The 24,817-nt window shown below is 48.3% G+C and overlaps 1 protein-coding gene across 1 annotated transcript in view; it reads left to right on the forward strand.

The window, feature by feature from the left end:
• Nucleotides 1–24,817, forward strand: part of RANBP10 (RAN binding protein 10) — a 64,631-nt gene that overhangs the window by 27,134 nt on the left and 12,680 nt on the right. The window contains exons 4-5 of the mRNA XM_036115035.2: nucleotides 19,605–19,772; nucleotides 24,794–24,816. Of these exons, the coding sequence (XP_035970928.2) occupies nucleotides 19,605–19,772; nucleotides 24,794–24,816 (191 nt within the window). The remainder of the gene's footprint in view (nucleotides 1–19,604; nucleotides 19,773–24,793; nucleotide 24,817) is intronic.

Raw genomic sequence — 24,817 nt, forward strand, 5'->3', positions numbered from 1 at the left:
TATTTGAGAGAGAGAGGGAGAGAGAGCGTGCGGGGGAGGGACACGAGAGGGAGCGGGAGAGAATCTTAAACAGACTCTGCTGAGCAGACCATAAGATTCACCCCTTTAAAGTGTACATTTCGGTGGTTTTAGTGTAGTCACAGAGTTGTGCTACCATCACCTCTATCTAGTTCCAGAACATTTTCATCACCCCATTAGCAGTCATTCCCTGATTCTCTTTCCCTGTAGCCCCTGAAAACCACTAATCTACTTTCTGTCTCCATGGATTTTCCTTTTCTGGACATTTCATATCAGTGGAGTCATATAACAGGTGACCTTTTTTTTTTTTTTAAAAAAGATTTTATTTATTTATTTGACAGAGAGACACAGAGAGAGAGGGAACACAAGCAGGGGGAGTGGGAGAGGGAGAAGCAGGCTCCCCGCAGAGCAGGGACCCTGATGCAGGGCTCGATCCCAGGACCCTGGGATCATGACCTGAGCTGAAGGCAGACGCTTAACCGACTGAGCCACCCAGGCGCCCCCACAGGTGGCCTTTTGTGTATGGCTTCTTTTACTTAGCATACGGTTCTTGAAGTTCATCTAAGTTGTAGTGTGTATCAGAACTTCATTCCTTCTTATGGCCAAATAATATTCTATAATATGGATATATCACATTTTGCTTATCCATGTGTCTGTTGATGAATATTTGGATTTTTTTAATGAATATTTGGCTTGTTTCTCCTTTTTGGCTGTTATGATTTATGCTATAAACATTTGTGTACAAGTTTTTGTGTGGACATATGTTTCATTTCATTTGATTATATACTTAAGGAGTGGAATTGCTGGGTCATGTGGTAACAACTTTTATTTAGGGTTTTGATCCATTTAATTTTTGTTTATGGTGTGAGGTAAGGATCCAACTTCATTCATTTGCATGTGGCTATCCAATTGCCCTAGCATCAGTTGTTGAAAAGACCATTCTTTCCTTACTGAATGATCTTGGTACCTTTGTTGAAAATCATTTGAGCCAGAGATGTATGGATTTTTTTTCTGGATTCTCAGTTCTATTCCATTGATCTATATATTTGTCCTTGCCTGTACTATACTGTCTTGATTACTGTTGCTTTGTAGTAAGTTTTGAAATCGGAAGTGTGAGTCGTTCAACTTTTTTCTTCTTTTTCAGGATTGTTCTGACTCTTCTGGTTCCCTTGCAATTCCATATGAATTTTAGAATCAGCTTGTTAATTACTATAAAGAAGTCAGCTGGGATTTTGATTGGATTGCACTGAATCTATAGATCAGTTTGGGAAGTATTGCCATCCTAATAATGTTAAACTTTCTGATCCATGAACGTGAAGTGTTTTTCCATTTGTTTAGATCTTCTTTAATTTGCTTCAACAATATTTTCTAATTTTCAGATCATAAATATTACATTTCTTTTGTCAAATTTATTCCTAAGTGTTTTATTCTTTTAGATACTACTGTGAATGGAATTGTTTTCTTAATTTCATTTTTAGGTTGTTCATTGCAAGTGTATAAAATGTAATTGATTTTTGTATATTGATCTTGTGTTATCTTTTTGTATGATGCTAGATTCAGTTTGCTAGTATTTTGTTGAAGATTTTTGCTTCTACTTTTATTTCCTTTGCCCTTTGGTTTGTTTATTTCCCCCCATACTCTTAAGTATAGGTTTGTCATTGTATTTTAATTTTCTCACTAATAAAGATAGAATTTTATTGTTAGATATTTTTTCTTTTTTTTAAAGATTTTATTTTTATTTATTTGACAGAGAGAGAGAGCGCACAAGCAGGGGGAGCAGGCAGAGGGAGAGGGAGAAGCAGGCTCACTGAGCAGGGAGCCCAATGTGAGGCTCCATCCCAGGACCCTGGCATCATGACCTGAGCCGAAGGCAGATGCTTAAGGACTGAGCCACCCAGATGCCCTGTTAGATATTTTTTTCTAAGTACTTACTTCTCACAAAATTTTTTTTTAAGATTTTATTTATTTATTTGAGAGAAAGATAGCAAAAGAGCACAAGCAGTGGGAGGGGCAGAGGGAGAGGGAGAAGCAGACTCCCCACTGAGCAGGGAGCCCGATGTGGGAGTTGATCCCAGGACGCTGGGATCATGACCTGAGCCAAAGGCAGACACTTAAGTGACTGAGCCACCCATATGCCCCTCACAAATTTTTTTTAAATTAATTAATTTATTGGAGAGAGAGGAGAGAGAGGAGAGAGAGAGCGTGTTGAGGAGGGGCAGAGGGAGAGAGAGTCTTAAGTAGACCCCACGCTGAGCATGGAGCCTGACGTGGGGCTCAGTCTCACAACCCTGAGATCATGACCTGATCCGAAACCAAGAGACAGACACCTTAACCAACTACACCACCCAGGCACCCCCTCTTACAAATTTTTATATACTGTTTTAGTTTGAGCTTTTCATTTTAAGATAGTTATTACATTCTTTATTCTTGATTTTCTTCCTGACCCAGGTTGTGTTCAAGACAGTAGAGTGCTCTGTAATTTTCACATGATTGCGCACTATTTAATTTTTGTGTAATTGGCTGAGCCTGACCTTATTCCATCATGATCAGGAATATGATGTGGCCTACCTTTTAAAAAATTTGCCTAATGCTGATTTATACTTCAGCACATCAGGTTTTGTGAAATATGTAGGTACAGAGTTTGTTCCCAGTGTGCCATAGAGTTTCCTATACATTTGTTTTTTCTTATTCATTTACATATCAATCTATTTTATGAATTTGTTACCAGAAGGTAAAAGAAATTTTGAAAATAATGTTACCTGCAACCTTGTGCCTAAGGGCTGAGGGCTTCAGGTTGGAGGGCTTAAGCAGCTGTGGGTCTGATGGTTGGTGCTGGGTCAGGAAGACAGTGGGTAGGGTATTGCAGGGAGCCACTGAGGGATTTAAGCAGGGGTGTGATCGGCCCAGGTTGGAGGGGGCAGGGGCAGGAGCAGGTGCAAGGAGGCCAATTAGGAGACTGTCTCAGTGGCCCAGAAGAACATGGTGGTATCTTGGATTAGAGAGATGGGGAGGAGGACAGGCCCTGTGGGAGTAATTCATCTGGCTTGGTGTCTTCAGAATAGTGGGTGAACAGACTGCAAACTACTAGTGTTGTGCTTTCAGGATTTTGCTGATAGTTTGTTTCAAGAATTCTTTTATTAATAAAGTAGCCTGGTGATAGCCATTTTTGATGCCAAGTCTCAGTGTCGTTCAGAGCAAGTAGCAGAGTGCAAATCGAACAGCCCTTGTCTGAGTCGGTCTAAGAAAAAGGTAACTTCGGAAGTCCAGCCTTGGCCTGCCCAGGTGCTGCTGTCAAGAAGTACCTGGTCTTTGGCTCTAATATATTCCTGCCTTTCATGAGTCCTTGGAAGAAAAGCTTATGAGGAAGGGGAGGCCCAAGTGTAGAACTGAAGCCCCTTTTCTTATAGTTCCTGATCTGGTTGAGTGAAACCAGTAAGAACAGATGATGGACTTGACTGAGAGAGAGCCTCCACCCCTCTCTCTCTGAAGTAAGTACTTCTTGACTGTAGGAGATAACCTCTGTCTTACACACACACACACACTCTGTCTCAGTCTCTCTCTCTCTCTCTCCCTCCCCCCCTTCCTTTCTCCTCTACCCTGGGCTGCTTGCTTCTCTGGCTGCCTGTGTCTTGTTCCGGATTAGAACTTACAAGAGCTGAGTGAAGTGGGTGTGGAGGCAGTAGAGGCAGTTCTCTCTTTCTTTGAGGGGCCCAGAGACTCTCTGGCCTATGAATGGTTGACTGTACTTTGCCAAGGCCTGAAAGTGCAGTTGAAGGGCAGCTAGTGACCCATCCAGGCAATTAGACAACTCACCTCTTTGTCTCCACTCTGTCTTTGAGCAGGTCACACCTCCAGAAACCTCAGTGCTTTGTTGAAGGTCCAGCACACAGTGAACCTGCTTGCTCCAAACTAAGTTTATCTGACTGCAAAACCCAGATCCTCATGCTTTCCTTGTGTCCACTGACAGTCGCTGTTCACCCTGGCCCCCAGGTGGCACACTTCAGAGTAATCTTCGCCCTGTCCCTTTCCTCATCTCTTGGTTCTGCCACTCCCCAAGTGTGTCTTTAATCTGGCCCCCTTCTGTATCCTCACTGTCATTGCCTCCCCATTGGGCTCTTTCCATGGCCTCCTGATTCATCTCTCTACCTCGGGCCTCTGCTCTTCACTTCCTGTCCCTTGCCCGTTTTGTGTTTCTGACCCCTCTGCCAGGGATACAGTCCTGTGAGCCTTGCTCAGCATCTTCTGCCCCTCCTGCCGTCCACACAGGCTGCACACCAGCATGTTAGTGAGGCCCCAGGTACGCTGCAAACATACCCCGCTCTGCCCCTTGATAGATCCCTTCTTGCTGTGGGGGTGTCCTTCCTGCTTGCGTCCCCCTGTGCAGTACTGCCTGATCCTTTTAGCCCTGACCACATTTCTGTGATGACGCTTACCTCCCTGCCTCGTGGGACTCCTTCATATTTACCGAACAGTGTTCTCGCTGGGACTTGGGCCACATCTTTTTATCACCACTCTCCCAGAGTGAGCACAAATGCACTCGGGCTGTTCCTGCATCTTGCTGGGCTCTGCCTCAGCACCGTGGCTTCCGTAAGCCAAGTGTGGTTCTGGAACCAGTCTTGAGTCAGGTCCCTGCTGGCCTGCAGCCTGCCTTTGGCTGGGAGAAGCCTTTATTTGGAGCTTAGCCTCCCTACTCTGCCCTAACTATTGCGGCACTGATTGTGCATGGGGGCTCTGCCCCCACCTTCTACCTGTAAGAGGAGTGACTATCCCCCCTTCTCTGTATGTTAGGGCTCAGTGTCGTTGAATCAACTATGGGCTCACATTTAGTCATGTGAGGAAGCAGATCTTTAGGGTTGTGGTCAGCTTGTGGAGCAGTATGCAGTCAGTGGTTGAGAGCATGGACTCTGGAGACACACCATCTGCATTTGCATCCTGGCAGCTTTGTTACCTGAGGTAAGTTATGTAACTGCTCTGTGCCTCTCTTTTCCCCATCTGTAAAATGGAAACAATACTAGTTTGCAACTCACATATGGAATGGTTATGAGAATTTAGTGAGTTCCTGTGAAGTGCTTAGAATAGTGCCTGATAAAAAAAGCGTACATATATGTTAGCTTTTGTTGGAATTGAGAAAAAGTATTTTTTCCTACCTGAGGAAGGATGTACCTATACATTTGAAGTTCTTAAGTAAATAAGTAAGTAAGTAAATAAATAAATAAATACAGTTCTTTTATGAATGTTTGTATAACAGAGTGGAGTTAGGTGTAATTGGAACTACATTTTCTTTCCAGTGCTTGTGTTTTCTGTATCTGAGTAGCCATGTTAGTACATGTTAACTGGAGTTGAATTATGGAGGATGAAGATGGCATAGCAAATAAAGTCAGGATATTGATGTTTCAAGTGTTCTCGTGTACTGGCTCAGCACAGCCGTCTTTGCCTCTAGGGCTGTCGGGAGTAGGGATAGCCACTCTCGGGGTCTCACTTGGTCCCGGGAGCAGACGATAACAGAGTACCTTTGGTATGAGACTGGTAGTCAGACTTTCCCAGGAACATATGGGCACGTCTCAGCTTGCATGGTCAGAAGTTTCTGCATGGTCAGAAGTTTTGATGTTTACCTTTTGTAAGATGTTTTTGGCCTCCATTAAATGTGAAACCAAGGAACACATGTGGTCCAAAATAAGAATGTCAGAATTTTTGGGCAAATGGCTTGAAAGCAGGGCAGGATAATCTACAGGCAGGTGAGTTCCTGCAGCCCGGCCCTCCCGTTGTTGATTTGGCAGCAAGTAGCATGGGCTGCGATCCCTGGATTGAGGAAGCAGGGAGGAAAAGCCAGGGGCATGGCTAGAGAGAGGGTTTTGGGCTTCTCCAAATCTTGGGTGCTTTGAAGGGGTTGAGGATAAGACAGATCTTCCTTTTGTGCCTTGTGCCTCAGAGAGGGCCAGGAAGACTCAGGCTGTGTTGATAGGTAGCCCCATGTGCATCAGAGCTGGGTAGCTGATAATTTTCTCCTTGCCATTTCTGAGCAGGAGGCAGCTGTTCTGGTGTGCCGTATATTACCTTATTTACTACAACCCCTCCAAGGAGAACCGTTGAGGCTTACTTACTTCATACTGTTGGAAAAGAAGCAGCTCCACAGCTGGGCACTGGGGGTTGGGAGGGTGCGTATCTCCTGAAGCAGATGGCACCTCGCAACTAGGCCCTGGTAGGGGGGTGGGAGGGTAGTAGGGGAACTGTCTGCCTGCTCCCACAGGATGGTCATGTTCAAGTGAACATCTTTTCCTCCCCCTAGAGCTTACCTTAACTAAGCCTACCCTGAATGATCTGTTAGGAGCATGCCCCCGGGAATGTTTGTGTCCCGATCTCGTGGCTGGGGCCTGCTTCTGCTGGGTGGGACAGATCTGCAAATAGCCGATATTTCACATTTGCATGTGCCGTGTGAGAGGAAGAGCAGATAGCAGAGATGAGGGCAGAACATGGGTGTTTATGCCAGGTTCACGAGTGCCGAGGCTAGCGCCCGTCAGTGTGGCAGGCACTGACGATAAACCCTCATAACTTGCAGTGTAAGGTGTCTGCTCAGTGCAAATACCAATAGCAGGTGGCTTTGCACAGTGAATGTCTTAAAGTTTACTGGCATGTAGGTGGGTTTCCAGTACTCTGGAAATGCTCTTTGTCGGTACCCACTAAGCAGGCACTGCTTCTGTCCCACTCCATGTAGTGTGAAGACCCTTGTTCCCCCCAGCTGATGAGCCCCGTTCATGTCTACCTGTAAACACCACTGTCTTTGGATATCTTTCACCCCAGGATCTACAGGGCTTCACAGGAGTCTGCCAGGGGGCTGCTCAGCCCCTCCATGAGTCCGGTTGGGTGAATTGAGTCATCAGGGCCCCACTGGGAATCTGGGTGTACCTGCTCCTAACCATGGCAGAGCGCCTGGAAACAGGCCTCAGCAACACTGGTGTGATTGTAGGCCCCATACAAGCCTCCCAAGTGAGTGCCGGCTTAGGCTGGTAAAGGGAAGAAGCCGACTGGTGATGGCCTTGCAGTTCACGCTTATAAAGTGCCTCAAAGTAGCCCTGTCTAGAAAAGGCAGGCAGTCAGGAGATTCTCTGAAGCTGCTGGAGCAGCTGCCCAGGACCAGAGTCGTGGGAAGAATAGGTTGGGGTTTGTGTGCCTGGTGCTGCCCAGCCCCTCACTGCCTTGCTCAGTCTGTTCTTTCTCTGTCTGAGATATCCTTGGGAAATGACCTGGCTGGGAGTGGAGGGGTAGATACCCGGGTTCCACTGGGAAGTCCAGAGCAGAGGGTGGTTTGGCAGTTGGGGCCCAAGAGCCAGGTAGCTGTTCAAAATCCCTGGTGGTTCCCATGGTAGTTAATGGTGCTGGTGCTGCAGGACCCACCGTCGTCCCTGCTGCGGGGCTTGTTTCATGTTTCTGCCTCCGGGCTACTCCTCCCTGGGTCTGCAGTGCCCTGGGCCCCGTGGCCAGCGAAGTCCTGGTCCTTTCCTGTGGGCGTCTTCCCTCAGCCACAGGGAGACCTGTATTACCATAACATATCACCATAACATATCAGGGCTGCTTGGCAGCCTTTTGAAGTGAGGCAACTCTGTCAGGCATGGAAATTATCATTCCTGGTCCTGAGATTTCTTGTCTGCAGTATCCTATTTTCTTCTTCCAAATACCAGCTCCCACCTCTGTAGCCAGAGGTAAAAATTCTGGATTTAAGACTATTTTGCAGGACAGGTTAAGTCTTTTGAGGTAAGAGGTTTCATCAACAGCAGAAGGGCCAGTTCTGAAACCTGAGTTTGTCAGTCTCTGAAAACAGAGATTCTCAAGTGTTCTCTGGTATGGTTGGAGGCTGGGGCCACCTCAGGGTGGAGCTGAGTGGGGACTAGTTACTGCTCAGTTCCTTGCTTCCCTAGTGCTGGGCAGAAGTCTGTATCTAGGTGTCCTGGAAATACTGCACCACCATGCCTGGGCCTCCTTTTGGGAAGGGTTTTGTGCATGCCCATCTTCGGGGTCTGGCAGTATGTACAAAGTCACAGGCTCCTACACTACCAGGGGTCACCCATCCACTGACTTTTCCCAGAGGTTCAAAAGGAGCTCACTGGAGACAAGGAAAAGGCGAACCCAACTCTAGAGGAGAGATACCAAGGCCTAGAAGCTGAGGTTGCCCCTCAGTTTTGTGGGACAGTGCCACCCCTTTCCTTAGCCTGATTCAGCATGGATGACAGACCCAGTCTGTCTTATGGGAGCCTGAGGTATAGGCGGGTAGCTCTGTTAAATATGGCAGATGCTACTTGAGCCATGTCCTACCCAGACCTAGCTAGACTCCTCCTGGCTTCCCTGTGCTCCCCTGGCCATCAGGTATCTATTCCTTTTGGGGCAGGGAAGGAGTATGACTCATGGAGGCCCCTTTTATGCAGGTGCTGGCTCTACACCCCCTGGCCTTGCCTATGGTTTCAAGCTGACACCTGCTCCTATCTCAGTGTAGGGCCTGGATCCCCCTGTGAGGGCAGGCTCCACCTGGTGTCAGTTCCTGGTGTCACCAACTACCTGTAGAGCCTTTTTCTCCTGCCCTCCTTACCTTGGCTTCCATGCTGAGCAGACTCCCAGGGTACCCTTGACCCCTTTTGCTTGGAGCTGCCAGAGGCATAGCCTTAGGGTTGTATAGATCCTGTTCCTTGGTCCCAGGGGTTCTGAGAGTTTGGGGTAGCAGCCATGTGAGTAGTATGATAGGCCTTCTCTGATGCCACCCGGCTGCAGCTGCTGAGTGAAAAGTTCTCTTTTGCTTTCCCATTATCCATTGTTGAGCTGCTCCAGGCAGTGGGTCCTATCAGATTTTTTAAGATATTTGAGGTTTGGGAAGAAACATTTATCTGATGCATTTCCAGGGAGGGATGGCTCTGAGTAAGTGGCCATCCTTGAGAAGCAGCCCTGCCAGGAGGTCTCCCAGGACACATGTGTTCTCTCCATAGCAACCTCAGGCTCATTAATCACCCTGACCAAACTAGCCCAGCACCTTCCCTCCATAGCCAATCTCACAAGTGACATTTTGAGAGCCACTGGGCATGGCTGCTGAGCTCTGTCAAGTGCTCTGAAGGCCAGGTGGCCTCCCCAGGAAACTGGGGACAAGCAAGAGTGGAGCAGGCCAGGGACTGCCGTTGGTGAGCTGTTAGTTAGGAGAGGTGGGTGGTCCACCCTTGCTTGCTCCCTCGGGGATAAAGGAAACAGGAAGTCTCAAGTGCCCAGGATTGACCATGAAGCTGGTGTTAGAAATGGAGAGGGAAGGGAAACTCGAGGGTGAGTACTTCCTGCGGGCTGTTCTTCCATAGCCATTCTCGTTTAATCCTCTCATCAACCCTGAAAGAATTCACTCGTGAAAATTCAGAGGGCCAGGTGACAGAACTGAGATTCAAACTCAAGTCTGTCTAGTCCCAAAGCTCAACGGTGACTGGGACCCATTTGTTGGGGAGAGATGGCTGGCTTGGTGGCATGGAAGCCAAGGCTTAGGCTAGCTTTGTGAGGTATGGGCTGGACTCTTTATGCTGGTCAGTCGTGGGCCAGGGCCAGAAGCTAATGGGCAAGCACAGCACCAGGCCCATTCCCAGGTTCTGTGCTAATGTGGTGATGATGCAGAAATCTTTGTACTTGGCAGTAGGAGTCCTCTCCGTTCCTAGCTCCCTGGGACTGAGGCCCCCGACATGTCCTGGCGGATGGAAGTTGCATGGGGTGGGCTCCTGGAGCAATCATACTGGAGTCCCTGGCACGCCCATGGGAGTCTCCTTCCTCCAGGGCACTGTGACCTGGGATGGCATCCAGGAGTGCCAAGATGATGAACCATTTCCTTTCCTCAGCCACCCCCACACTTCTGTGATGGTGACTTCCCTTCTGAGTGATAATGGAAGGGGAAGTAGGTGGTGCCAGAGCATCTGAAGTGGGCACCTAGGGCCTCCTGGCCTGAATAAAACTCGGCTTCCCCTTACATCATTGGCATCTGATAGGTGTCTGACGTGGCAGGCTTTTCTGTGTGGGTGCCAGGCTGGCTACCCATTCGTTCTCTCTGGGAGTGACAAAGCTTAATCTCTTTGGAGAGGGAAGAATAGTTAGTTGGGTGGCATTTCTGTCAGAGTGTTGTCCCCATTGTGCAGTCCCAGCCATCCTCTGACTCAGAACCACCTGGACCTGACTTCCTACAGGGCCTGACCCAAGCAGCTGTGTCCCCTTGTTTCCTTCTGGCCCTCACATCCCACTGTCCTCTCAGACAGCTGGATTCAGCCCTATGGTAAGGGCGACAACTCTCATTCCTGGGCCTATCACTCCAGCCTCACACCAGGCACACCCAGAGGGGGCGATTGCTCCTGCTACCAACTTAGAAAGTGCTGACTTTGGCTGCAGGGGTTCTCTTTGGAGTTCTCTTCTGAAGCAGAGGGTGGTGGGGCTAGAGGGGAGGCTTACCCAGGCAGAGGTGTGGTAGTCACCATAGCTGCTGGACCCTCTTAATGGGAAAGGGGACTTAGAACCATGGATTCTTCCAGAGCTGGCAGAGATATTTGTATCAGCTGCCTTGTTTCATAGAAGAGCAAATGCTCAGAGAAGGTGAATGACTTACCCAGGTGGAGAGCCAGGTCTGCAGCCGATCTGCAGGCCTCTTTCCAGGGCCCAGAAGTGGCTTCACCGTTAATCTGTAACAGTGGGGGCAAGATGCAGGCAGACAGCTCTAATTGCTTTTCTTTTCTTAAAAAGAAAAATGACAACAACAAAACTCCTCACAGTCAAGCCTAGCACCTACCCTACTGTTTGTTCTTGCAGCCTTGGGGGAGGGGTGCTAGGAGGTTTTGTGCCCAGGCCCTTCTCAAAGTTGATGGAATTCAGCCAGATACCAGTAGGAAGTAGTATTGGTCGGGTCAGCTAAGCCTGGGGTCCAAAAACCTTGTAGGGGTTACCTCAAGTTTTTTTTAATGGAGCCCAGTCTTTGAGGAACTCAAGTGTTGTACTTTCAGAGCATCTTGTTTTTTCCTGAGATTGGATTGGGGGCCGCCCCAAGGAGGAGGTAGTAGCTTCACCCTTGTAGGTATCTGCTTCATGCTCACCTGAGTGTCCCTCAGAGGAAAGCAGACCTGAGCTTCTGAGAGTATCATCTACAAGACCACGAGCCTTCCTGTAGCCCCTCAATTCCTCAGTTTCCTCAACCTTCAGATGGGGCTTGTCATACCTGCTGATTGTTTTGGAGACTCAGTGTTTCTTATGAGTAAACCTTAGGGCTATTTGACAACACTGTCCAATTGCTCCCCCCCCCCCCCCCCCCCGCTCCGCCTCACTTGGTAGAGAAGGGAACCAAGGTCCAAGGAGGCAGGTGACTGCCCAGGCCTGCCATCTTGGAAGGACAAGGCTGTATCCAGGACCAGACTGCAGAAGCCCTTCAGGCCACACTTCTGCTCTGGGACCCAGGGCTACAGTGTCTCTTCCTAACAGAGGCCACACGCCCTCTGTAGGACCCTAGCTTGAGACTGACAGCAGACTCTACAGAATGTGCAACTGCAATTAGGCCGTGGCCTTCCGGTTTTTCTCCTGTCTGCCTGATTCCTCAAGAATGGCAGTGTCAGTACCAGCTCCTCTCTGCCGTACAGCCTCTCAAGGCCTAGGGAGAAGGTTCATTGCGGGTGGGGTAACTTAATCCATTTAGAGTAACTTCATGCCCTTTAACATCTCATCTATTTTGGGCTTCCAGTGCCTTTCTCTGTGTTTGTTCTGCCCTTTCTAGTCTTTGACTGGCCTGAATTTTTCTCCCAAAGGAAAAACAGAAAGCCATTGTATCAGGACAACACAGTAGGAAAATCTTCCAGTGACTTCATTTTAAATTTTCTGTCTATACCACTGTTTGTTTAGTGAGTGTTCTCCATCACAGCCTTGAGCATCTGGCGTGAGCCATAGTCTTTTCACTGGCCTTGTATAGCCACCCACCTGCTCAAACCTAATGTTCCGAAAGGGCTGCTCCTTCTCTTAGTAGGTGGTACCACCATCCACCCATTTGTCCAGGACAGAAACCTGGGGGGCATCCTTGTTTGCTCTCAAACCAGCAGCATGCACATCCAGTGAGTCCTGTTGACTCTGCTCTGAATCTTTCTAAGTCTCTCTCGGCTCCAGCACCACTGGCTGTCTTTTCCTGTTTCTCAGGTATGGTGAGCTCATTCCCTTTACCCCCAAAGCTGTTTTTCTGATTCTCTCGTTAAGCACACCTCTGCTTAGGGGTCACGCCTTGGTGAGGACTAACTTGACTATTCTATCCGCATCCCCACTCCCATTTCTAGCCCATCACCTGGCTTTGTTTCCTTCAGAGCACATTTTATCTACCAGGTGTTTTCTTGTTTGCTTATTGGTTTACTTATATATTATGTCTTCTGTGCTGCTTTCACAGAGCCCACCACCCCCAATTTATCAGCCCCATGGAGTAGGCAGGCCTTTGTTAACTAATTGGCTACCTAAGTGGATTGGTTGCTTGTCCTTTCCAGAGGATGGGAAGGTAGCATGGTGGCCCTAAACCAAGCTGCTGCCACAGCCACTGTTACTAAATGAAGTGTTTAACATTCCATTTTTTACCCCCAGCTAGCTTTCACACACATACATATGCACCTTCTATACACATACAGGCTCTTAATTGTGTTTGGAAAAAAACGTTGGTTATAAAATGATAGCTTCAATTGAAGATACATTATAGCTCTGCGTTTTTCTTGCAAAAGCTTTTAACTTCATAGCACTCTGATGAGCAGGAGACAAGGAGCTGAGCTTTTCTACGCTGATCATTCCAGATGGCAGCAGGGTGGCATTCTTTTCGGAGACTCAAGGGGGGAGAATCTGTTTCCTTGCCTTTTCTGGCTTTTGGTGTCCACCTGCATTTCTTAACTTGTGTCCCCATCTCTCCATCTTCAAAGCCAGCAATATAGCATCTAACAATCTCTGCTTTCACATCAACTTTTCTGAGTAGGCCCTCTTGCCTCCCTCTTGCAAGGACCCTTGTGATTGCATGGTCTCCCCATCCAGATAATCCAGGACAATCCAGTCTCCCATTTCAAGAGGCTTATCTTAATCACTTCTGCAAAATCTTTTTTACCGTGTAAGATAGCATATTCACAGGTTCTGGGATTAGGACATGGACATCTTTGGGAAGCCTTATTCAGTGTACCACAGGGACTGTGAGTTTTCTTCCTTTGGGTAAATCTATGTGATTGATAAATCATTTGGGAATTGAAAACAAAAGCAGGAAAACTTACCCATTTTCTTTTTCTTTTTTTTTTTTTTTTTTTTAAGATTTTATTTATTTATTTGACAGAGAGAGACACAGCGAGAGAGGGAACACAAGCAGGGGGAGAGGGAGAGGGAGAAGCAGGCTTCCTGCCGAGCAGGGAGCCCGATGCGGGGCTCGAGTGGATCCTGCCTGCTGCCACAGCCACTGTTACTAAATGAAGTGTTTAACATTCCATTTTAAATGGAATGTTAGTCCTAGGACTCCAGGATCCCAGGACCCTGAGATCATGACCTGAGCCGAAGGCAGTCGCTTGACCAACTGAGCCACCCAGGCGCCCCAAACTTACCCATTTTCCAGACAGCCGGAGGTGATGGTGATTCTTGAGTTGATTCTAAATAAATACCTTTTTTTAAATTGAGCTCTTCAGTTTTTAAAAATTTAAAATCTGTATTTATAACTCTATGGTAGTTTTGTCAAAATAATTACATAGTTTATTTTAGAAGAAAAGCATTCAAAATACTTAAATTTCTATTTTAGGCCTTTGGAAATGTAAGCATCTGTTTTAGTGATAGTTATTGAGCTCCCATCCATGGAGACAAAAATATCTACCAAATATCCTTGAGTCATTGGCTTAACCATTAAGGAAATAGTTCTGGGTGATTTCACTACTTTTGATAAATCAAATGGCCACTTTTTTTTTTTTTTAAGTATTTATTTATTTATTTATTTGAGAGAGAGAGAGAGAGAGAGAGTGCATGGAGGGGAGGAGCAGAGGGAGAGGGAGAGAGAGAATCCCAAGCTGACTCCCTGCTGATTGCGAGGCCAACTCTGGGCTTGATCTCATGACCCTGAGATCATGACCCCTAGTGAAACCAGAAACCAAGAGTCAGATACTCAGCCGACTGAGCCACTCAGGCGCCCCCAAATGGCCACATTTTTATTAGGACTTCTAGAGTACCTACTGCTTTAATCTGAGAAAGCTAGAACAAAGAAAATCTTCTAGTTCAAGTTTTCTACCTTCTAGACAGTAAAATCTGCATACAAAATCTGTCCTGCAGGGTCATCCTTGTGTGAGAGAAAAATGGGCTAGGACTGGTCATTGCACATGAACACACAGACGTGTGTGTGTGTGTGTGTCTGTGTGTACATATGTGTACCACCTCTCAGACTCTTGACGTGCTGGGCCTGGAGGAACTGGTGATGAGATCATATGGCCCCTGCCCCAAGGAGCTCCTCTCTTGTCCAGAGAGGCTAGACAGGGACATTCCCAGGAACAGTGATTGGTGACTTTCTTGAAAGTTTCAGTAAGAATCAGGATTGATCAGGGATGTGAGCAATGTGCTGGGGGGGACCAAATAGTGTTAAGGAAAACTTCAAGGGGCAAGCGTTAGGGTTGGATCATGATGTGCTGGCACAAAGGGAGGACCGAGTGGGCATTAGCAGCTGTGGGCATAGTTCTGAGAGGGCCCATAGGACAGCAAGCTGCTCTCCCTAAGGACTTTTTGGGAGGGTTAGGATGGGCAGTGGCTTTCCTGGACAGTGTTCCCCCACAACCACGTGGCCTCAGGAGGTGGTGAGTGGTGGGGGCTTGGCTTTAGGGAAAACTTTGCTGCTCAAGCAGCATTGAGGAGAGCCACACCTCTGTCCCTGGCATCCCAGGCCACTGGAGCAGAAGTTTGGGTTTCTAGCAGCTGCAGGATACTGTAGCAGAACAGCCTGTCCTGGGGGATTCCATGCTGAGAACTTAGGCCTGTGGCCTAAAGTGAAGTGCTCGTCTTTTTGTCTGGATCATGTGTATGTTCTTCGTATGTGAGAAGTGTGGCTTCCTGCTTAGGAACCCTTTTCCACTGGGCACTGGGTGGAAATGTGTCTTCTGGTCAGCTGGCCATGGCTGCCTGGTGAGGTGGGAAGGTGGGGACACCCTGGAGAGCAGAGATGGACAGCTGCAGCCTTCTGCCTGTGTCTTTCTCTAGGGCTGAGGTCTGGGCCTTCCCCCATTTCTGGCCTGGAGGCCCCCTGACTCACTGCAAGTCAGAGATTCGAGGTCCATAGCTCCCTAAAACCAGTGTGTCGAACCACTCTCTTCTGGTGATGGGTCAGGGGCTTGGGAATGGTTTTACTGCCCAGGTGGTTACCACCCCAAATGAGACAGGACCCATGACAGGAAAGATGTGGGTTTTGGAATCTGAAGGTTTGGGTGCAAATCCCAGCTCAGCCATTTCTCAGCTTTGTGGGCTGGTGAGCAAGGCCCCCCGTCTCTTGATGAGGTGGAAGCAGCAGTACCTGTTGGATCAAATACACAGGGTTATCGCGGCGCTCTCCTCACGGGTTGCCACAGTGTGGTGTTACTGTGTCACATGTGGGACGCGCCCCTGCTCCATCCGAAGGATCCAGGAGGAGAGTGAGGGAGGACTGCTGTGACTGGTGTGGACGTGTGGATGTGGAACCTGAGGCAGGGGAAGCTGGTGGGCAGGCCTGGAGCCACGAAGCACAGTCTGAGCCAGACCTGGTGGATGATTGTCACTTTGGTCCTCACTGCTGTTCAGCTGGACCCCCTTCATTTGTGGCTTTCTGTAGACCAGAGGAGCAGCTGCGGCTGCCGTGTGGAGGCCTGAGGAGAGGCACTGCCTATGGTAGCCTCATCAGCCTGCCTCTCGGGGCAGGAATGGGCATCGCTGTGCCCCAGAAGAGCACTTCCCTGAGGTCAGCTGATCTCTGTACCCACCAGCCGTGGAAAGGCCCCTCCCACTCCTGGGCCTGGGGAGGTTAGAAGTTGGGTTGATGCCCAGAGTAGCACCTTGTCTCCTGAGCCAGGCAGTCCCAATGTCTCTGGAGAATGGGGAAGGTAGGAACAGAGCCTGGCTTGAGGCCTTGGGCCTTCTAAAGCCAGCCCTGGGCAGTTCTCAAGATCGTTTCCTTGTGATGTGGTAGAGAGCCGTTGGGAGGGGAGCAGCAGGTCTCTGGGTCCTGTACTCAGTAGTGAGAGCCATTCAACTTTGGCCAGTTCCCCACTATGGGTTCCGGGGAAGCTTTGTTTAACCACAGGGTTCCTGGCTGAAAAGACATGAAAGCTCAGGGTCCCCAAGGCTTGGGATGAATAATGTGATTAGGAGGGGCAACTTGCCCTTGAGCCCAGCAGTCCAAATGCAGGGCAGAGTTTGGGCTCTAGGGTCTGGTCAATTCCATCTCTCCAGTCATGCCCTCTGTCTCCCTTGCCAACCACTGTCCTTGTCATCCATCTGCTCTCACCCCCATACCTCTGCTTACAGCCTGCCCACACCCCCCTGCCCTTGCCCTAACCTCCCCTTCCCACTACACACATTTATACGCACACAATAAAAATGTTTGAGCCCTACCTTCCTTTCTCAGCTACTCCGATCCTCAACCACTCTGCCTCTCTGGAGAGACTTTCCCTCCCAGGGGAGAACTTCTACCCATGCCACTTGGGAAGGGAGGGGTGTGTTTAAGCATGTTCACATGGGCATGCTGCTCAGACCCCAGGGAGACAGCAAAGTCTGGGAAAGCTATTTGAAGGGGCTGCTTTGGGGAGTAGACCTGTCAGGCTTGCCTACCTTGTGCAGGTCCTGGCTTGCCATGGCCCTGTGGGCTCTACTCCTGTTCCTTAGCCAAGCAGGCAGGCAGGCCCCTCTGCAGCTCACACCCTCTGATCCCATCTGTGCTCATGCCTTTACCTTCCCAGAATGACCTTTTTCACTCTTTTCCCTGTACAAAACTGTGGTATACTTCAGAGGTCTCACTTTTGCTCTCACTAATTCTATTCAGCATTGTATTGGAGGCCCTAGTCAGTGCAGTAAGGCAGGAAAAAGAAATAGAAGACATGCAGAATAGATAGGAAGAATGCAACAGTCTTTATTCTCAGACAATAAATTTAAAAATCCAAAAGAATCTTCATAAAAGCTACCAGAACTAATTGTTGAATTTAACAAGGTTGCAGGACACCAGGTGAATATATAAAAAGTCAAATATATGTGTGTATGTTTAATAGCTTTATCGAGATAAGATTTACATGCCATAAAAACCACTCATCTAAAGTATACAAATCAGGGGCGCCTGGGTGGCTCAGTCAGTTGGGGGTCTGCCTTTGGCTCAGGTCATGATCCCAGGGTCCTGGGATCGAGCCCCACAACAGGCTCCTTGCTCAGCGGGGAAGACTGCTTCTCCCTCTCCCTCTGACTGCCGCTCCCCCTACTTGTGCTCTCTCTCTCTCTGTCAGATTTAAAAAAAAAAAAAAAAACTTAAAAAAAAAGTATACAAATCAATGGTTTTTAGCATGTTCACAGTTGTGCAGCCATCATCTTAATCTAATTTTAGAACATTTTGTCACTCCAAAAGAAACCTTGATCCTATACCCCCACCCCAAAATCAATTATATTTTGATACAATAGCAAGAAACAATTGGAATTAAAATTTTAAGATAACACTTAGAACAGCATGAAAAGTAAAGTACAGGGGCGCCTGGGTGGCTTAGTCATTAAGCGTCTGCCTCTGGCTCAGGTCATGATCCCAGCGTCCTGGGATCGAGCCCCGCATCGGGCTCCCTGCTCGGCGGGAAGCCTGCTTCTCCCTCTCCCACTCCCCCTGCTTGTGTTCCCTCTCTCGCTATGTCTCTTTCTGTCAAATAAATAAATAAAATCTTAAAAAAAAAAAACGAAAAGTAAAGTAGAGATAAATTTGTCAAAACATTGTTGAGAGAAATTAAAGACCTAAATAAAAGGAGAGATAGACCATGTTCAGAGATTGAAATAATCAGTATTATTAAGCTATCTGTTCTCTCCAAATTGATCTGTAGATTCAACCCAATCCCAATCAAAATCCCAGCAGGCCTTTGAAAAATACTTAAGAAAATGAAAAGACACACCACAACCTGGGAGAAAATATTTGTAAAACACATAAAAGAATTTGTATTCAAACTATATCTAGAATCCTTACAGCTTAATAAGATACACAACCCAATTTTAAAAACTGGTTAAAGGGGTGCCTGGGTGGCTCAGTCTGTTAAACGTCTGCCTTCGGCTCAGGTTCTGATCCCGGGGTCCTGGGATTGAGCCCCACAGCTGGCTCCCTGCTCAGCAGGGAGTCTGCTTCTCCTTCTCCTTCTGCCCCTCCCCCCACTCTCTCTCCCTCCCCCTCCTCTTTTCATAAATAAATAAAATCTTTTTTAAAAACCTGGTTAAAGATCTGGATAGTTCAATAATTTTCTAATAAATTGATGGTTCAGTATATGAAAAGATGCTCAAAAGATCCTTGGTCATTGGGGAAATGCCGCAATGACATTAACACTACTAATACCTACTAAAATGGCTAAAAGCAAAAGAAAAAAACCCCAAACATCTGACCATACCAAGTGTTGGTGAGAAACTGGACCTTATATATTGCTGTGAGAATGCAAATAGTACAGCCACTTTGGAAAACAGTTTGGCAGTTTGTTATCAGGTTAAACATATACTTATCTTATGAGCCAGCAATACCACCTCAAGTATTTACCCAAGAGAAATGAAAACATGTCCACGCAAAGGCCTGTATGCAAATATTTATTAGCTTTATTCATAATAGCCAAAAATTGAAACAACTCAAATGTCTCAACTAGTGAATGGATAAACTGTGGCATATCCATATAATGGAGAACTATGTCAGCAATAAAAAGAAACAAAATACTGGTCCACCTAAACAATGTGGATGAATCTCAGATGTGTTGTGCTAAGTGAAAGAAGTCAGACACAGACCCTCTGTATTCTGTGATTTCATTTATATGACGTCCTGGAAGAGGCGAAACCTTAGGAACAAATCAGATCAGTGTTGCCAGGGACTGGGGGTGGGTGGAGTGGGGCTGATCACGAAAGGCATGAGGGAACTTTTTGGAACAATGGAAATTTCTGTATCTTGCTCGTGGTGGTAACATTTGTTAAAACTTGTTGAACTGTCAATTAAAAAGGGGGAATCTTTTTACATGTAAATTATACTTCAGTTAAAAAACATGTTTAAAAACCCCTCAGAGGTCAGTCTAAGCCTCCTCTCCTTCACGACACTTTCCCTGACCGCTTCCTTGTTGCATGCATGGCCTTCTGGTAAGTCCCTTCCAGGTCATTCATGGTTTTGGTTCTTGTTAACCACAGCCTGGGCCTCTTGATTGCTTCAGCTACTCAGGTGTCGTGAGCTGCTGGACTCACTGTTCTTTTGGCATAGCCAGACACTGTCCACAGCCGGCTCTGAGAGGCCAGGAGTACTGACTGAGGTGGTAGCAGGCTGGGGAGAGGGGCCCAGACCCAGGCGGTGTCTCTGGCTGCCTCAAGTACCTCCACTCACCTGTTGCTCTTCTCCTCCTCCACAGGTTGGGATAAACATTCCTATGGTTACCACGGCGATGATGGGCACTCCTTCTGCTCCTCCGGGACTGGCCAGCCCTATGGTCCCACATTCACCACAGGAGACGTGATTGGCTGCTGTGTCAACCTCATCAACAGCACCTGCTTCTACACCAAGAATGGCCACAGCCTTGGTGGGTGCCTAGGGGACCTTAGAGGGTCTGCCCTGTGGAGCCACTTTGATTGGTAAGAGGCCCACAGGCGGGCTTGAAAGCCAAAGCAGTGTCACTGATCCTCTGCCGAGCTCTGGGGAACTGCAGCCATTTCCAGGCATTGGAGCCCTGCAAAGTGAAGGGAAGGTAGCAGAGGTGCTTCCTTTGTTAATCCGTCCATTTAGCAGCATTTATCAAGGTCAGTGCTGAGAAAAGAGCAAGGTCATGGTCATGCCCCTCGCTTGTGTGACACTTGTTGGAGCAGGATTTGGCATTGATGAGAACTACCTACCTGCCAGTGGTAGTGGTTTGCATGTGTGTGGCCTGTGCCCTGACTTTGGCTGGCCCTTCCGACATGCAAGGTGCTAGTTGCTGTGGAGCAACAGGAGGTCTGCTCTAGAATAGGAGGTAAATAGACAGGCTGGAGTCAGATGGGGCCAGGTCTTTTCTGGCCTTTTCGCGGGTTAACAGCAGCCTGGACAGAGTTCTACTTAAAAAGGTCCTTTGAGGGGCGCCTGGGTGCCTCAGTCAGTTAAGCGTCTGCCTTCGGCTCAGGTCATGATCCCAGGGTCCTGGGATCGAGCCCCGAGTCGGGCTACCTGCTCTGGAGAGCCTGCTTCTCCCTCTGCCTCTGCCTGCCACTCTGCCTATCTGTGCTCTCTATCTCTCTGTCAAATAAATAAATAAATAAAATCTTAAAAAAAAAAAAAAAAGGTCCTTTGATGTAACTGCAAAGGAGGGACTGACTGGAGTGAGGGCCTGGGGAAGAGGCAGATAGCCCGAGGCAAGACCGTGGTGATTGGTACAGGGCATGGGGAATAAGCCTGACAAAGGCCAAGGTGGCCCAGCAGGGTTTAGTGACAGATGGGGTGCACTAGCAAGAAGGGAGGATGGAAAAAATGGCTGGATAGTGGTGCTGTTAACCAGGATCAGGAACCCGGGAGGAGCAGCAGTGGAGGGTGATGGGGGCCCTGAAGGATCTCTTGGAAGAGCAACCCTGTACATGTGGAGAGATTTAGGATAAGAGCCTGGGAGATAGGGAGACGTTGGCTATTGTGATGGCTTGCCCTACTGGGGCTGACTGGTATTTGGCTCTTGAGTGAGAGGAGACCTTGGCCAAAGTGGCCCTGAGGTAGTGCCTAACGCTGGGCCTGTCTGTTTGGGTTTGCAGAGGTCTCTGATCTGGCAGAAACCTACCAGCTAGGCTGGCCGCAGGCCTTGCCAGAAAAGGGAATTGGACATTTGACTTAGAACCTAACTTCTAGGAGGCCTGCATCCCCTGGCTTGAGAGGCAGTAAGAGATGACTTCTGTGTGGGTTCTCCATGAGATGAGCCTGGACTGAATTAGGGTACATGAGTGGGAATCAGGTTTGCTTGTGGCTGGGGCTGAGAGGCCAGGAGTCATCATTCCTCAACGGGACAGTCAGATGCCACAGCCCATAGCGGGCAGCCAAGAGCATAGCATGCACACTGTGGAGATGACTCAAGTGCACATCTGGAGAAATCCTCCTCTGAAATCCGTAGCTACCTAGCTGTAGTTGCTGGCATCCAGCTGGTGAGCTGGCAGCTAGGGGCAGGGTCTCAAGATGGCTTCTTGCAACCCACTTTGCTCTCTGACTTCAGCTGTTTCCTGGCTCCTTTTCTGCTGTTAGAGTCCCAAGGGCCTTTGTTGTGGGTTCTCACTCTTTACCCATGCCCCCCTTCACCTATCCCAGTCTCAGTCCTTCCATTCTGCTATGGATACCTGCCCTCGTCACATTCCTCCAGGTTGTCCACATTTACCTGGAGCACGGCACCTGCCATGGAATGAAGTTTGGGGTGTACCCTGCTGTCCTCTCTGCACCTTCATCTCCCTCCTCTGGGCCCTGTGGGCATGCCAAACCCCTGAGCTCTTTGTCAGTCAGGTCCCTAGGTCCATAAGGCGCTTTCAGCCACCTTAATATCAGCTCAAACCCTCACATTGTGTTTAAACTCTTATCTCCCTATTTCATATATTTTATAGATCTCATGCAAGACCTCACTCATTTAGGAGGATACACTTATTTTTCCAGCCTGTCAGGGTCTTCTGTGATTTTGCTTGTTCTTTTTCAAATATTTGATAGCCTTGTCGGCACTGTATTAACCTAAAATTTGATAAACATGTTTATGTATGTTTTCATCAAGGTCTTGATAAAAAATATTAGAAGAGGACAAGGCTGAGATCTGCATCCTTCAGGGTATAGCTGTTTGAGAATCACTTCATTATGTTAGTTTGAAACTCTTGTTTTTCTGTCTTGTCCACAAGGATATTACTGAGACCTTACTAAAAAATGTATATGGCCTGTCCCTTGCATTTTCTAGATCATTAAATTTAATGGAAAGGCAATGAACTTGGATTGCTAGACTACTTGGTGAATCTTCTAATGACCTTGTTTCCTTTCCCCAAGCCAGCTTATCAGTAATGTGCTTCAGAATCTCACCTGGGATCAGTCACGGCTCTCTACCCTCAGAACCCAAACCCTAACCCTCTCCCCTTTAGAGAAGCAGAATGATGTTTCCTACCTCTGACCTCCCCACTCCTTTGCTTTGCTCCATCATTCCTTTGTCAGGGCACTTGCCCTTGTGTCAGTGGTCAGTTGTGTGTTTAATTATTAGTTACGTGGAGCCAGCAGCACTTTGAGGGCCTGGCTCCTGGGAGGTCTCAGCAGATACTTGATGGAAGGATGAATGAGCAAATGAATGGAGGCAGGAAACTGATGTTTCACCTACAAGTGGTCCATGCACTTGCAGAGTCATTTTTTTTTTTAAGATTTTATTTATTTATTTGACAGAGAGAGACACAGCGAGAGAGGGAACACAAGCAGGGGGAGTGGGAGAGGGAGAAGCAGGCTTCCCGCCGAGCAGGGAGCCCGATGCGGGGCTCGATCCCAGGACCTGGGATCATGACCTGAGCCGAAGGCAGATGCTCAACAACTGAGCCACCCAGGCGCCCCTTGCAGAGTCATTTTTATACAGCCCTGTGCTCTTAGAGGCTTTGTACCCTCAGCCTTATTGACCCCTGGCCTATGTCTCTGGCTCAGAGCACTTCTTATCAGCAAGTTTGAATGTTCTGTTTGTATCCTGGATCTTTGCCTGACCTTTTCCCACATCTCACCACTACGTTGGCCTTGCAGAGGCTCCCAGAGACCTGCAGGGTTGGGGGAGCAGTGTTGCCCTTGTCCATCCGGTGCAATAGGGGGTGGAGTAGCCTATTTCCTCATCTTCCTGGAAGCACCTCAAGGCCTTGTCCTTCCTGAGTGCCATTGTGAGATAGAGCTGGGCAAGCCAGGGTAGGTCTTCCCCTGCCCAAAAGTGTGGTAATTGCCTCACCCTGTGGCACAATTGCAGCCAGCTTGTACCAAGACCTCACAGTTTTTGAAGCAGTCTCTGTAGAGTTTCTCAGTTTCTCCTTTCTTTCTTGAAGTGTCAGGATTAGTGTTACCCCTTATTTCAGATGGGCTTGGAAAGATTGGGTCCGTTGCCAAGGTGACACTGCAGATAACTGACGGAGCCTGGACCTCCTTCTTCCAGGGCCCATGGGTCTTCTCCATGAGCTGGGAGTATAGCAGCAACAGCAACCTGGCCACACTGAGATCCACAAAGGCCGCTCCTGTGCAGAGCTCGGGGGTGGACGTTGAAGTGTTCCCATGGATGCAGAGGGGCTTCCAGCTTCCATTCTGCCAGCTCTGGGACTGCCACTCTGCATGTGGGGCTGAGAAATGGCTTCAGGCATGCAGATCGTGGGATTTATGCACTTCCCTCACTAGGGAGCAAAATAGCCGGGCAAAGAACGTAAACAGTTTCTCTGCCCCTTGGTTTTTAATCTGTAAACTAGTGTTCAGGATGGTCTCCACCTTCCAAGGTTGTTCTGAGGATTAAAAGGTTCCTTGGGAGGCCCTGAGCCCAGGGCCCAGCACAGAGCAGGCACATGGTACGTGCCGGCTGCCTGACAGGATTCTGGCCCCAGGTTCACTGGGAGACCTACTGTCAAACCCTCACCTGCTCTTCTCTCTTGCTGGGTTTCAGTTTCTCTTCTGGGTAGGAGTTAGGGGAGCAGTATGGACCTCCAAGGAGTGGCTCGGAAACTTCTCAGTCCAAAAGCTCAGGAGTTTCTAGAAGATATAAGAAATTCTCTAAATATGGGAGGGCTGTGGGTCCTTGGAAGGGTCTCCTTTCTCCGTGAGCCGTTTCTCAATCTACAGAACATGAGTGCTCTGGTGGATATTCTGAGATGCCTGTTCTGCTCACATATTTGGGGCCCCGCTTTCCTCCACTCTCACTTCCAACTCAAGGTTGAGGAACCTGGAAGCAGCCCTTTCTCTTGGCAGAAGGGTCAGAGGGTACACAGGCCAGTGTTAACCTAGGATTTGTCAACTTGAAACCTCTGGAGACTCTGGATGGGTATGGGCTGGAGCTGCACTGCAACCCTCCCTGTCTCCACTTCTCTGTCAGCTTGGAGATGATGTCGGAGCATCAGACTAGGAAAGAGTCCAGGCCTCCCACTTCTGCTAGTTTTATGACTGTTGGCAAATCATTTCACCTCTGAGGCTTACTTTCCTCATTTATAAAATGGGGATAAGAAAGCCTGCTCGCCAGAGCTGGTATACAGATCAGATGAGGTGATGGATGGAAAAGGGCTTGGCATATACAGTAAGTCTCCGTAAATACATGTTGGATCAAAAGAAGGATCAGGCCTGAGGAGGCCTTAGGGTAGATTATTTGGGTTTAGGCCTTCCTAGCAGGCTTTCCCTGAGAGAGTGGAAGAGCTGTGGACAAATATTCATGTATTTGACTTTACTTCCAGCCAGGCCACCCAGCAAAGGGAAGGCCAGGGTCTAAACCTACCAGGCCCTAGCACGTGCTTGGCCTCTACTATAGGAGAGATGTGGTGACCAGCCCCTCCCCAGCCATTCTGATGGACCCTCTGTGGTCCCACAGAGGCGTGGGAGACCGAGTGGCCTGATTTCTGTTCTTTCCCTCTGCAGGTATAGCCTTCACAGACCTCCCGG

This window comes from Halichoerus grypus, chromosome 15 (assembly GCF_964656455.1).
Source record: "Halichoerus grypus chromosome 15, mHalGry1.hap1.1, whole genome shotgun sequence".
Classification (NCBI taxonomy): Eukaryota; Metazoa; Chordata; class Mammalia; order Carnivora; family Phocidae; genus Halichoerus; species Halichoerus grypus.